Below are 14,566 nucleotides of genomic sequence, written 5' to 3'. Positions count from 1 at the left end.
TGAAAGAAGTCAGTAACCTTAATGAAAGCCTGAGCGTTCTCCCAACGGAGGGCTGAATGAGCCGTAAGGAACGAGGGATAGAACCTTAATCGAACAACTCGAGCCGTAAAACGCAGGCGACATCCTTGCACGGTTTAAGTAGATGTCTTACGATTCTCATTGCTCTCGGCTAAGTACAGCTGAACCATTGATTTGGCAGATTTGCAGCCCTTATATAAAACACCTCAGAAGGCAAAGCGTCAGCTCTAAGAGTCTTCATGGTAACGAAGCGTCTTACACCTATCTCATTCATAGAAAAAAGTCTTGCAAAATATCATGTTTTTTCTCTTGTATCTTGAGTTTAAGCAAACAGTTGTAATCAGGAGTGGAAAACGACAACAAAAATATTCCTTTCTCTAAACACGTAAAGTTATTGTAATTATCAGGAGTAGAAAACAACAACAACAGTTAAGCTTATGATGTTATACGTGGCCTGGCTGCGGATAACAAACGCAAAATATAACACAGAAAGAAAATAGCAAAAAGGAAATAACACAGGAAGGAGGAAGGCATTAATAGAAGCCCTTACCGTCATAGAACTTCAAAGCGTTCATATGAAACTAAATCGCACTTACTGAGCAGGAATAATGACATAAACATTTATATGTATATATTACTTCTTTAAATATCAAAACACGAGTCGTCATCAAGTTCACTTCCTTACAAGTACATGAGTCTTGAAAGAACGATGTCTCTCTGATAATACATCTTAAATCCATAAGTCAAAATTTCTGAAACGAGAAAGCATGGCTCGTTTCTCTGTTTCGGCTTTCTGAACTTCCACAGAGAACCTCATTACAATAAGACCAATTGTTATCGTACCTTACGTTCCTTGGATCATATCATCGTGATGTAAGGTTCCGTATAGTAGAGTAGTGCAATATCAGTGCTGGGTTGCGAGGAGAAAACAAAGATATCGTTCCAGTTTAAAAGCCGACACATGGACAAGACATTAAAGCTCGTTTATAAGTGATATAGAGCAATGAGGATGATGACTGAGTTTTTGGTTTTCCGTACCAAGAGAGAGTAACTATTGATAGTTTTGTATATCTATTACAATGTAAAGAACCTATTTGATACAGTACTCAAATCGATGTCCTCTTGCAATTTATTTCAGAAAAAAGAACGACACTCCAAGAAAATGGAAATCTTTATTATAAGCAGTTCCTCTAAAGAGAATCAGCTTTTCACTCTGGGATTACCAATATTTACATATGTACAACTTTCCCAAGCAGTTAAAATATCCTGCCTGGATGACTGTATGATATTCCAGAAATGCAAAAAATTCTACTGGACGCATACATCACAAGACTGGTGTGTTTGAATTACTCGCTAGCTACTCCAAACCTCTTTTAACACAACCACGAGACTGTTCTAACGCTTTCTACATCCTGGAATGTCATTGACACGTGCGTCAGATAAAATGAATAAATGGCTGCTTGCTCACGAAGTGACATTGCAAAATAAATACATCTCTCTACCGTTTAAGTAACTATATCTTAAGTAAACTTTTCCAATAATAAATTAGCTAGAGGGTGTCTCATTTCCTTCAGTAACGAAACCCAACACTTGAGCCGCGAAGCTGTCAGCGGTAACATTCTCTGGCAGATGCTCTTTTAGCAATTCGCTTGCATTAGAAGCGTCATAGGTTCCAGTCTCTGCACTGCCACCTAACTCTCCGAGACCTAACAACGTGGACATGCATTCGGCCAGCTCAGCCTCTGTCATATGTTCACCTGAGACAAAGAAAATCGAGATATGTGAGATCTACAAAGTGTAGATAGTAAACCAGGATTGTACCGATTTTGTTACATTGCGCTCTCTGATTGGTCCAGAAATCTGCGCCATTTTGGATCCAAAATCAAAATTAATGACCTCTTGATCACTTTCGTTTTCCCGCACTTCAGGCACGTTAGTTAATTTTACTTTGCAATATTATATGCCTCTTTTGATATGGGGTTATTTGTTCTGATTGGCTGTTTTGATTCATTTGGTTTTGGTTTTACGACACTAAATCATGAAGCGCTCCAGGGGTAAATATCAGAGCTAAAACTTTTGTGAGTTCTATTTCAGCGTAAAGGAGAAATTAATGAAGCAAAATGAGAAGGACAAAACACAATAAAACCATCTTTAAATCGCAAAAACAAAAGCAGAACTTCAAACTAACTCTAAGTAATACAAATGACAGAGATGATTCCCTTCTTTGTGGAATTAGTTTACTGTCGTACCTTTGTTCTGTAGCAGAGTCAAAAGTCTGTCCCGATCAATTGCAAATCCTTCGTCACTCGGTATACCCAGCTTGGTAAATGCTTCATTTAAGTCAAACGGTGATAAGCCAAACGCAGGGCGATGGTTGACGTAAACTGCAAAAAGAACAGAGCACTCTCGTTCTAATCCTTTCTCATGAAAATAGAGAGCGAGACGAGGTAATTGTTCGAGAAAGTTTTGTTCCACAATATTCTCGCTAATCAGTAACAAATCCCACTAAACAAAACACTCAGTGCGTAAACCAAATTTACTCAGCTGGTGGCGCAACAATACATGTATTAGAACTCTGCGACTATCCAGTATGAATCAACATTGTGCCCAGACACACCAACTTTTGAAAAGTTTGGGGGTATTCCTGTGATATCATTAGAGCTGCGACACAGTCTCCCATGCAGCGCGAGCAGTCCCCGGCCAAGTCATTACAGTTTACGCTATAACTGTGGCACACTTACAAAAATAAGGAGAGCACAAGGCCAAAAAGTAAGCAATAACATGTACTATAATGAAAAATCCACTCAACAACAAAGAACGAGCATAGAACATTTATCGACGGCTAATGATCAAATTAAAAATACTTACGTTTTATAAATTCACCCAGATCAATCTCGTTTACGTATTTTCCTGATGCAACGTAATCTCTGAATTTTACCTCATTGATCATATCATCAATCTGAAGAGCATACCAAGAAAAGGAATTTTTGGTTGAAATGCGAGCAGATCAAAGGCCTTGGAAAAAATTAACGAAATCTCATTAGCCTTACCTCTTGTTCCGTAGGATAGTATCCCAAAGCTCGCATGATATACGGCACCTGAGCTAGTGGCACTTTTGTTGATACTTGTCTGGTGTCTGTAGTGTCCACACCTTGACTGAGGTAAGAAACAAACTGATTCACTCTGACAAAATTTCCTCTAACATCATCCTTTAATAGTTACATTCGCCTTCCAGTCCCCTTTTCAAAAACGTCAACAGTGGGATTTCTCTCGATTGACTGTTTCACCAAAGATCCAAAAGTCAATGCTTCCCGCTACTGATCCTACATTTCTTTTGGAGCAATTCCTGAGAATTTGAAGCTAAATCCTCACAAAATTTCTCCATTGAAAATTAGCTTTTTTCCTAAGGATAAGTAAAGGACATTTCTGGAGAGCCTAAGTTTCCCTAACAAAGACAGTGCATAGATCTACCGTGACAAATCCAACAGTACAACAAACCTTCTGATCTGGGCGTAATAGAAATAGTCCTCCAACTCAGCGAACAGTTCACCGTCCCGACCACCTTCTAATAAACCGTAGAACGGTACCAGACCCTCACCGCCGAGAGCAGCCGCAGCTTCCAACGCACTGAAGAAGAAGAATAAGGCCAATTTTTACTTTCTTAGCCATAATGATTAGATGCACAGTACCCTGAAAAATCTTCATTAAACGTTGAACCTGCATTACGTACAGGCATCAGACTTAGTATATCTTAATCTCTCCGTCCTTATCGTCTGTAAAAAGGAATTTATAATGAAGAGTGATCTCGTTTAAACTGACGGTAATAAGGTTCTCCTGTGTCCTCCTCAGACAGGTTCCACAGAAAACAAAAAGGCAGCAAAAACCGGTTGCAAAGGACAAAATATACTAATCCTTTTTCGAGTAGTCATTTTGTAGTCTTTGATCAACCATCCCTTGGAAACTACCAATTTACTACAGAGCACCTTTATCGGAATCCATCCTATCTAGTTGAACCATTATTAAATTGTGTTGTCAATAATGACGTTCGTAACCATATTTCCAGGCGATTTCTTAGACTGGTCCAAATAAACCAACCAAACCAAGAGTGTAACAATTAAATCAGTACTTACTCCAGGTTGATTTCCCACATTAACACACTACAATCCTCGCCACCGGCTGTGAAAACATACTTCCCATCACATGAAGAAACCAAGTTAGACACCTTGCATTGAAAAAAATAATATATAGAGAAGACAGTATCAGATTAAAGCTGAACTTTATGCCAGACGACTGACTAAACTCTTCTTTAAATTGTTAGAAGGCAATTTTCTTAAAAATACCCTTACCCCCTCTGGATGTGCGATTAAAGCCATGGTCTTGTGCGGATTTCCATCTAATGGTAGGCATTGAAGACCAACCTGGAAGCATTGTGATAGAAAAGTACCAGGGATTAAATTGTTGCCAGGTTTTTGTTTTAAAAAAATGGAAAGAGACCCTAAAAGATAGTTTGAGAGGAGTCGACAAACACCAGAGAGGTTTTTAAATATTTTACCTTGTCCACTGTAATGTAAGCGAGATACCGTGTCAGTCTTTCCTCGTGAGCTGGTAACACGATAAGTCTGCAAATGAATCACAAAAGCTTTGTAAACTTGACAAGTATATGGAAAAAGTAAAAGCATCTAACATTCAAATATATGAATGGAACACACTACTGAAATAGATTTACTTTTCAGATTCGAACCTACAATCAACAACATTTCAATATTTACTTTCCTAAACTGTATAGGTGAAATCGCAGAAATTTTCTCAAGTCATTAACCCGTTAACCCGTAAGAGTCACTAGCATCTAATTTCCCCTTACATGATCACCTCTGAATAAAACATTAAGGTCACGAGATAAGGGAAATGATCAACAACTAAAGAAGTTCTTGATTGTTAAACAAATTCTCCTTTCAGAACCTTAAGAAATGTATAGAGAAAGTATGGAGAATATGCATACTGATGTCAGGGTGTAAAGGGTTAAGGCCTTGAAGAGGGCAGACTTATGTACCACAATGCGCGCGTAAAGAGGGCTACTGAAGTAATACTTTGAACAACTCCACAAGAAGATTCTACTAAACCTCACATTACGTTACTATCCCTTCCCCAAACTCCGAGGGGCTACAACATGCAGTCTTAAAGAAGGGTGTAACCACGACGACCACGAGGAAAGTAATATCAATGATGACGATGACCATAATAATGATGATGAGCAAAACAAACAAGAATTTTAATACGCGTATCACTTATGTTAAATTTTCCCTCCCAGTGCTGTGTCCACCTCTTACCTTCTCAGTGGGGTGCCATATGTTGGTCCCAACAGTGTTTGTCTACACATCTTCGTGGTTGAGTTATACAATTTTAATTTGAACTGTGATTAAGAAAAATGAAAAAACAAAAATAAACTACTTGTTCCATGTAATAGAAAACAATTGCCAACGATCATTGATGGGTCTTCGTTCAATTCATAATTATTCAATAACTATTTAGTTCATTAATGATGCATGGGTCAACATCTACACTAAAACTTTTTCAAATACCTGATTGTTAGCGACTACTAGAAAATCTTCTTTGACAATTGGCGGATACCAAGTAAAACACTGTGGCACTGCACTTTGTTCAATTCTCTCTGAACTGATGAGACGGAGGTCATCTGTGCTGCTGTTCAGAAGATCATACTCCACCTAATAAACAGAACACAGAGAATCATGTTGAGAAAGAAGAGCCTTATTTGAAGTCTTTTTTTTTTTAAGCATGGAAAGAGAATTACATCTTGAAACTATGGTCTGCTCAGAAGATAAACACCAGAGATGCAATAATAAAAATTATGCATTAGTTAAATTGTGAGGAGAAACTAAATGCTAAAACATCTCTGGAGGTTAAAGGGTTCAGGAGGGCTCCTTCGAATATGCATGTATAGCTTTTAGTTACTGGTCCAACACAATAGCAAAATTACAAGTGATTCCATACATACCAGCACTCTATCTTGACCCAGAGAAAGTAACCGAGGGATATCACTGTCTAAAGCTATCCCAAAGGAAACGTCTGTAAAAAGGTAAAACTGGCTTCACAATACAACCAAGATGTATCAGATATGGAAAGTTACAATAACTAACTGTTTGCCTTGCAGAAATGGAAGCTTGGTGCCTAGGATCTCCAGGGGGCTTCCACTGCATCCAGCCAAGCTCCAGTTAAAAATTATCACATCCATAGCTGGCAAGTCCTTGTTAATCAATCAAAAGCCTCAATTCCAGCAACTTGCAAACACTAATTGGAGTGGTGGGAAGAGACGAAAAGAAAAGAGGATAGGGTGGGAGGGGGGAATGATAACTCATGCAAAACCACGCTGGATGGCTGAAAAGCAACTGCTCTGAATTGTCAAATTAAAGTGTTGAACTATGGAGGCTGATGGTACCCTTGGTCTCCTTGAGTCCTAAAGAAAGCAAACTAACATTCACTCACCTTGTATTGTTTTATAGTGAGCTCTCTGTTTACCAACATAAACCCATGGTTGGTCTGAGTTGTCCTTCTGTGATTTGAAAACTGTTACACAGCGATCTAAATCCTTTTAAAGACAAAATCAGGACTATGAACACAAGTTGGATAATGGCAACTTTTTAAGAAGTAGGTTCACCCATTCATTCATAGGGGTTGGGCAATTATTTCCTACATCTGTGACAGAGTTACAACCTTTACCAAATGAGTTAGAAAACCTTTCATAAAATTGTACTAACACCTGATAATGAATCACCAGACCCTCTTTACTTTTTCATTGAAGAAAATAGTATTAATAATAAAAAACTTGTGTGGTTAAAGGTCAAAGACATTTCAGTCAAAACATTGAACTTTCTTTCTTCTTTTTAATTGTAACACCTGATATTTTGTTGTAAATACTTACACATGTGGCCAAATAGTTGGAATCATGAGAGAATTTGATATTAGTGACACAATCATGGCAGTGATTGAAAACAGCAAGGCCATCACCATGCCCTTCTTCCTTCAGCAGTAATCCATCCAAGATACGCACACTACCATTCGTAAATCCAATAGCTACAATAAATAAAAGAATATCATCATTTCCAGACTTCTTCTCTATTTGTACAATCAGTTTGGTAGCAATGGAAATTCATATTTATTTAGTTAATAATCACTCACCAAAGTGGAGGTGAATGGCAGTGGATACAAGTGTTTACCAAGCCATGAAGCAGCAAGGCAAATATCCATCACTTCAACCAACACTCAAGTGAATTATTGCTTTAGTAACCAGAAAATTAGTTCATTATAACAAAAATGGTCAGAAATTAAACTCTTCACATTCAATTTTGTCTCTTCAATAAATCAGAGGTGAAAGTACTAGTTTAAATCACCTCCAAACTAGCCAACCAACCAGCACCAAAAGCACTTTACTTCACTTGTACATGGTATATACTAATCAGAGTTAATTCATTGGCATTAATTGTAATAAATATTGATTCAAATACAACCAGGATGTGAAAGGGCCTCAAAAAGAGCACTCAAATCATTCTAAATATACATTTAAATCTTTCTAATTCCACAAACCTAAAAGATCTCCTGAAGGGTTAAAGGTCATGCATTGGATCATCAGTTGACGTTGGTCAAAAACTCGACTTGCCAGCAGTTCTCTGTTCAATTAAAAAAATATCCAGATACATCACTATGATGCAATTTAAAAAAATACTTACATAAATACTTAAATCATTTCACAGTGCTTCTAGGAAAAGATGTTTTCTTACATTTTAGGAATATTATTATTACTTTCAAGATAAGATATTGACAAACTTACTTCTTTTCATAATCCCAAAGCTGAAGTAGACCTGAGTAACTCCCAATACACAGCCTTGGTCTGAAAAATCAAACATGTTCATATTGCTTGTCTCTAAGAAAGAAAACCACAAATAAATCATAACTCTGCAGTAGAAGTCTAGGAAGGAAGTTTCCCATTGTTGTTAACAAAAAAAAAGGGTCATAGCACAGTATTGAAGATCTAAACCAGCCACTGTGGAGAACTAAGATTGTTCGAACTGCCTATTAAGAACCTTCATTTCAAAGAAATGATCACCTATGATGAAAGTTTTATAAAGTATATTATTGTCATGTTAAAATGGTTAGGATAGATAGTGCTGACAGTAGTTTTTATACTTTCAATAACCAGTCACCACTTCCTGATTCTGTTTCTTATACAACAAAGTATTACATTGTTCAGAACTACAGATTAAAGGATTTTCATAATACATATACAAGTGGCCTTGTGAATTAAATTCATAACATAAGAGTACACCATTGCTGCTAGTGTAAATATGACAAGTAATACACGAAAGTCCAATAACTTACTCAGATGGGTGGCATGCTATGCCATGAGTGTCACTATCATGCTCCCTACGGACAAACTAGAATTGACAAGAGGAAAATATTTAAAGCAACCTATCTAACAAGTGATTTGATCTCAAAATGCAAGAGATGCCTGAGAATTAAGGGGACAAGAGACACACTCCTTCTGTTACAAATATATTTGTGGATGTTAGAGTCAAGTGGAATACAGGCTAGTAATCAATGAAGGAAGTAAGAAACTAGTGAAAGATGTTTTTCGTCTTATCACAAGTGAGGGACAAAGAAAAAATTCTGAGTCCCAATGAGGAATCGAACCTCAGGCCTTTGGATTCTGTGCTCTGATGCTCTACCACTGAGCCACAGAGACTCTCTGGTGAGCAAGGCCCATTACAAAGTTCATATATGACACTGTACCTGAAGTTCACTCCCATCAGTGGCAAAATGAGCAATGTTGGCAGTGGATGTGCTAATTAAGAAATCATTTACTACAAATGGTTCAGCATCCAAAGTAGAGCTGGAAGGATAGTTTGGTTGAACTGGGGGAGTTCTACAACAAATTTATAAAATCACAAAGATTAGGATATGAAAAGTGACATATCAAAGTTAAAAGCTGTCACTTTTCCTTTTGAACTTTCAGAATGTCACATATACTTGTTGGTAGCTTGATAAAAATTTTACATCACATGATCTCGAATTTTAATGAGGTTTCAAAAAACCTTTGCAAAAATAATTTTGGAATCATCCAATTTTGTAAAATATATTTATTAAATATTCCTGAAATGTATGAGTTTTGGAGTTAAAAAGACAATTCTAGAAACAATGCTCAGATGAAGAGTTTATAAAATTAACTATAAAAGAGCTTAGGTGTCACCATATGAATATCATTTCATGAATTTAATGGTAAAAAGAATTGAAGAATTCACAACATCTTGTGTGTCCATTACCAAAGAGAGGACACCATGTATTAATGAGATTACTTCATTTAGAATTAATCAGTTTTGAGACGAAGAACAAAATTAAATATTCAAGGCATAGGATCATTACTGGAGAGATTTCTGTGTATATAGAGAACTTTTGCAAACTTTGGAAAGTTTAAAGCCATTAGATGGTTTTAGTGAACAATCACATATGATAATGATTATTAGTTCCATTTGACACTTACTGTCCATCAACTGTCTTTGGTGAGTAAGAAAATGATACTGCATTGATAGGACCAGCATTGAAGTGCTTATACCTGTTGAGGTGGATAAAATTATGTCCAGTAATGAATTGATCAAGATAACAACAACATTGATGATCATGCCTGACGATACTTATTATGATCATTATCAAAGGATAATGATGATAATTATATACATTATGATACAAATTGTGGTGACTATAAATAACTACATGTAATTGAGCAATTATGCCCTGAAGCAGTCATATGGTTAAGTGCTAATTGACTGAGTTGGGTCTGAATGTACAGGAAGATTTGGCCCTAAGCCATAGCAAATTAAAAAAAAACATCTGTGCAAGTTACATTTTTTAGAGTATGCTAAATTAATGTAAGAAGTAAATTTTCAGTAGTACAGTGAATCAGTAGTATTGTTATAAGTTAACATTTTTAAAGTAAGCATTGGAATTTACTGCAGTGTAATTTACATAATAAATTTGAATGAAATTAAAAAGAATGATTTTAATACCAATTAGTGAGCCTGAGCTGTTGATCAAGAAATCTCACATGACCTGCCACATCTCCCGTCACAATGAACCTAAAAAATGAATTTAACTTTTAATTTATGTTCACTAAAAACAGAGATGTTCATAATAAGATGTTAGCTGTCCAAGAACTGGTTACTCCTTTTTGTAAATGAAGGTTCCTGACTAGGTCTAGATTCAAAACTTTGCAGTAGGACATGTGTATCAGAGGACTTCAACTTTTAATAATCTGGGCCCAGTTACATAAAGGGTAGATGACACTATCCAACTGATAAATCACCATCCAGCTGATAACTGATTGCAAAATGTACTGTGCTATTGAATTTTTGAACAACCCAGGCCTGTACCTTTTGATAACACTTAGTTACCTGTTAGTAGTTGTGAGTACTGTAAGAGCTTTCTCTTGTAATTTCACAATCTTGAATGCTTTTCTGTTACATTTTAAGTCCCCTCCAGTATGTTCCCAAACCACTATGTTTCCACAACTTGTGGCTGTGAGTGCTCTGGGGGACTGGAGTTGAAAAATGGACTGGCTGTAGAGCCCAACACTCCGGTTGAAATCCTACAAAGAGCAAATAAATTATTTTTTAATTCAAGTTTAACCCTTTTTTACCTAACATCAGGATGCATATTCCCCATACTATTATTTAGACATTTCCTAATAGCTAACAATGAGAATTTGGGTAACAATCAAGAGCTTCTCCAGTTGGTGATCATTTCCTTGATTCTTGTCACCTTAATGAATGATTCAGGGGTGATATTGTGAGGAGGAATGCGATACCACACCCTCTGTGGAGTCTATCTCAGTCTGCTACATGTATAATAGATTAAAAACCAAAAAGATGCAATCAACCTACTACTGTGCTTAGATAGAACATGGGTGCCTGGGGTATTCCAGGGTTAAATTCTGTTGTCTCTATCCAGCCCCCTGGTAGAATACTGCCCTGGTCACTCGAAACTAACTCAGACCCAGTCATCAGCTCATATTCCAGGAAACAAGCAAGAATGATTTGATCCAACAGCAAGTCATCTCCAACAATGCATGTTGACCATAAAAGCTGCTATGTTTTTGGTGGTTCACTTAAATTTCAATTTCACCTAATCAGATTTGTAACTTTGGTTTTTTTCTCTTAAAATAGTAATCAATTTATGGTTAAAGTAATTTTTTTGGTGAAATGATTTGAAACATTGTCTTTGGAAAAAAGCTCTCAAGATACAAACAAAGACCATAAGTATTACCTTGTCTGTGAGGGGTGGAGCAACAAACTCTAAAGCCTTCTCATTCTGAAAATTTAATGATCAAAAGAATGTTTAGTATTTGGCAAAATAATATACCATACAACACAAATCTATTTCATTCAAGAATCTCTTAGGAGAAAATTAAGAGCTCTGGAATCCAAAGGTCGGGTAGAAAAGGCAACATGTAAGTGATTAAAATTTTTGTGTACCTCTCAAGGCATAAAAACAATCTATTTCATTTGATAATCACCAATAGTTAACCCCTGGACAAGTCTAGATGTCACAAGGAGTCATTATAAACATTCACCCTTAAGCAAATCACACTCAGTCTGATATCTGCCATGGAGTGGGCTGCTAAGTTACTTCTTAGAACAACATTTTCTCTGTTGACTTACCCACTGATAAAAAATAACTTGAGACTCACTGTTACTGACAAGTTCACTTGTATCTTCCGGGTTAAATGTGATGTAATTCTGTGAGAATAACAAATATTTTAACCAAACTGTAAATTTGTCCTAAGAAAAGAAGAAGTACATTTTGTTGCACAACCAAACTAAATAATCTTCAGAAATACAAGTAAGTCAAATGGCTTGAGCAACGAAGAGAAGGTTAAGACAAGCAAAGAAAAAAGGGGGTCCATGACACATTCATTTTGTACCAAAAGCAGGCCACAGACCATATTATCAATTTCTCCCAACTATTCAAAGTTACTTAGTAACATCTTTAATGCTATTGGCAAGCTAACATTTCTACCTGTTTTCCAAAGTCATCACCGAGCACTACAGAACACATTGGCATGTCACCATTAACTGTCCAATCCCACACAGATACAGTCTGATAAACAACCAAATGAATAAAAAAGTTTATTCAGATAAGTCATGATTAAATTGTACTGGATCCCTTGATAATTCATTTATTATAGTAAAAACTGATACCCACCCTATTTTTAACTCTAAATACTTTTCCCAAAGTGTATATTTTTAGATTGAAAATATTTCTGTCTCTTGGATCACACAGGATCTCAGATAAGCTGCTGCTACTACTTCCCTTCAACTTTGAAAAATTGGAAAATAACTGAACTCAAATATTTATTTCCCATCAGAAAAGCACATTAAGGGAAATATTCATAAATTTGCTCTTCTCAATGAAAAAATATTATTAATAGTTTGTTCTGTGAGTGGATGAATGAAAACTACCAAGGATCATGCACAAATATTTGAACTTCAGAGCTCAGAATTTCCCTATTTGCTGCCATACCACTAAACTACAGAGAACTTTTTGGTAATTTAGGCCATATACTAGGCACATATGTGGTAAGTATCCTTCATACTACTATGAAGGATTATTATTAACCATTAATACAGCTGTTATATACTTCGTTACATATACAGTTCTTGGATAAAGAAAACAATGGCAACAATAGTAGACTGCCTTTGATGCTAAGACTTTGTTTTACAATAGTTGAGGAGGGCTGTGCAGAAATTTTACCAAAGTTGCACTTGGTTATCCACTTTGGACAAGTAGGTTTACTTATTACCTGTGGTAGGGTACTGCTTATTGTGGCAATATATTTAGCATCTGGAGACATGGCAATGGCTGCACAGCCATTGGGATGAGCTTCAAATATTGTCTGTACTGGAATACTGTAACACAAGAAATACACATCAAACCATACCCCCCACTTGATTGTGATGAGCTACAAAAAATCAATACTTAGAGTAATAGAATTACAGTTATGTTTACAAATCTCTTGTACATGCAGGGTTGTATTTGATTGCTAACTAAGGCTTTTTCCAGTAATTATGGGGGACTTTTGGGATGGATAATAAAAATGAAAACAGAATGTCATGATTGTATGTTTTTTTTTAATTTTGATGATGGGCAGAATTAATATCATTAAATGGAACTTGGTAAGCAAAAGCACAATAAGAAAATGTAGCTATGTGCATGTTTTGTCCACCTAAAAATAATGAAAAATATGAAAAAGTAGAAAATTAAGGAAATAAAAAAATGTCTTGTATATCTGCATTCCCTGCACATTTATGCCACTTGCATACTTTTTATCAAATTTATGCTACATGTAACAGATACTTTCTTACGTTGTGAATGAGTCCCAGATAATAACCATACTGTCTTTACCACAGTCTGCGGTTGCAACCCATCGCCTGTCCTCACTGACACATGTACAGGCAATAGCATTACACTAAAGAAAAAATCACAGTAACAAGCGTGTTAATTTACCGTAAATGCTTGAAAAATTCCTAAGGGGAGGAGGGGAGGGAGTAACAAAGTGTTAGCATAACTGTACAAGTTGATCTGTGGGAAAAATCTCCTATAACGACTAAACATTTTCCCAAAGGAAGAATTGAAAAATTTTAGGACTACATCTTACATGGCCTTGTAGAAGTTGTTGTTTGTTTGCTTCCCAGTCAAACATCATTCCAACATGAGAACAAACATGGAACGCCACCTGAAAAAAAAGGAAAAGAAGTGTTCGGTCTGTGCATCAAGATGAGTTGGTGTTGTAGGTAGGACAGACAGACGTTGGTTCATTTCGTGTCATGGTACGTAAGTTTAGTTTACGTTATAGATTTGTCGCAGAGTTTGAAATTTCGCTGTAAATTTAAGATAAAAATCAACCAAAACCAACTAAAACACAATTTTGTCATTTGTACCTTTCGACTTCCATTCGATAAATTCTGAACTGGGACATGCCTATTTACACCAAACGACCAACACATATTCTACGAGAGAGAATAAAATACTTATTCAGCAACATGATTATGAATTAAGTGTGTTTTGTATAGATTGTATAGATGAAATACACATAGATCGTAGCAAAACTCACCAAAGATGTCGGAGTGGCTTTCACCTCCTCCACGACTACATCTCCTTCGCCATCTACATGCGACGAAGTTGCGCTTGCTACACGCGATTGAGCCCCAGACCTTTGTTCTAAATCTTCTTCCATTATTCACTTTTCTGCGCAGAAAATATTTGCTTTGAGAAGACCAGAAAGTCAGGTAAACATGAAATATATAGCTGATAGTTCACTCTACTGAAGTTCCCGCTTCTTGTTATTGCAATCTGTAAGTTACTATGGTGAATTTGAGCCCCAAATCCAAACCGCTGACTAACAAGAATAGAAAGTACTTGAAGTAGAGAAAGTGTGCGATGCAGGTTTGGACAGAAAAAGGTTGCTTGCTGAAAGAATATGCAG

At 36.4% G+C, this 14,566-nt stretch overlaps 1 protein-coding gene across 1 annotated transcript; it reads right to left on the bottom strand.

Annotated features, from left to right (window-relative positions):
• Positions 1–1,171: 1,171 nt before the first annotated feature.
• LOC113665531 (cilia- and flagella-associated protein 251) lies at positions 1,172–14,442 on the bottom strand. The gene is made up of 28 exons (XM_027181241.2): positions 14,195–14,442; positions 14,022–14,090; positions 13,739–13,816; positions 13,446–13,549; positions 12,884–12,989; positions 12,100–12,180; positions 11,742–11,819; positions 11,347–11,391; positions 10,476–10,669; positions 10,092–10,160; positions 9,569–9,640; positions 8,821–8,953; positions 8,410–8,465; positions 7,862–7,921; positions 7,618–7,700; positions 6,956–7,107; positions 6,520–6,622; positions 6,032–6,102; positions 5,598–5,741; positions 5,346–5,428; positions 4,571–4,637; positions 4,365–4,436; positions 4,149–4,240; positions 3,517–3,645; positions 3,069–3,174; positions 2,887–2,977; positions 2,268–2,402; positions 1,172–1,775 (listed from the first exon to the last, which is right to left on the bottom strand). The coding sequence occupies exons 1-28, from the start codon at positions 14,315–14,317 to the stop codon at positions 1,564–1,566; spliced, it is 2,808 nt and encodes a 935-aa protein (XP_027037042.2). The 5' UTR covers positions 14,318–14,442; the 3' UTR covers positions 1,172–1,563.
• Positions 14,443–14,566: the final 124 nt, after the last annotated feature.

The sequence above is a fragment of the Pocillopora damicornis genome, chromosome 12, assembly GCF_964200805.1.
Source record: "Pocillopora damicornis chromosome 12, jaPocDami1.2, whole genome shotgun sequence".
In the NCBI taxonomy this organism is placed as follows: Eukaryota; Metazoa; Cnidaria; class Anthozoa; order Scleractinia; family Pocilloporidae; genus Pocillopora; species Pocillopora damicornis.
Note: the sequence above shows the minus strand (reverse complement) of the source record. Positions and strands in the feature narration are given on the sequence as shown.

What these genes read in the sequence shown, in the direction of transcription:
- LOC113665531 (XM_027181241.2), bottom strand. Translation starts at nt 14,317, where the DNA reads ATGGAAGAAGATTTAGAACAAAGGTCTGGGGCTCAATCGCGTGTAGCA. An exon ending in CTGATGGGAGTGAACTTCAG is followed by an intron (nt 8,466 to 8,820) that starts GTACAGTGTCAT and finishes TGTCAATTCTAG; the next exon opens with TTTGTCCGTAGGGAGCATGA. An exon ending in TGGGTCAAGATAGAGTGCTG is followed by an intron (nt 5,742 to 6,031) that starts GTATGTATGGAA and finishes TCTGTTTATTAG; the next exon opens with GTGGAGTATGATCTTCTGAA.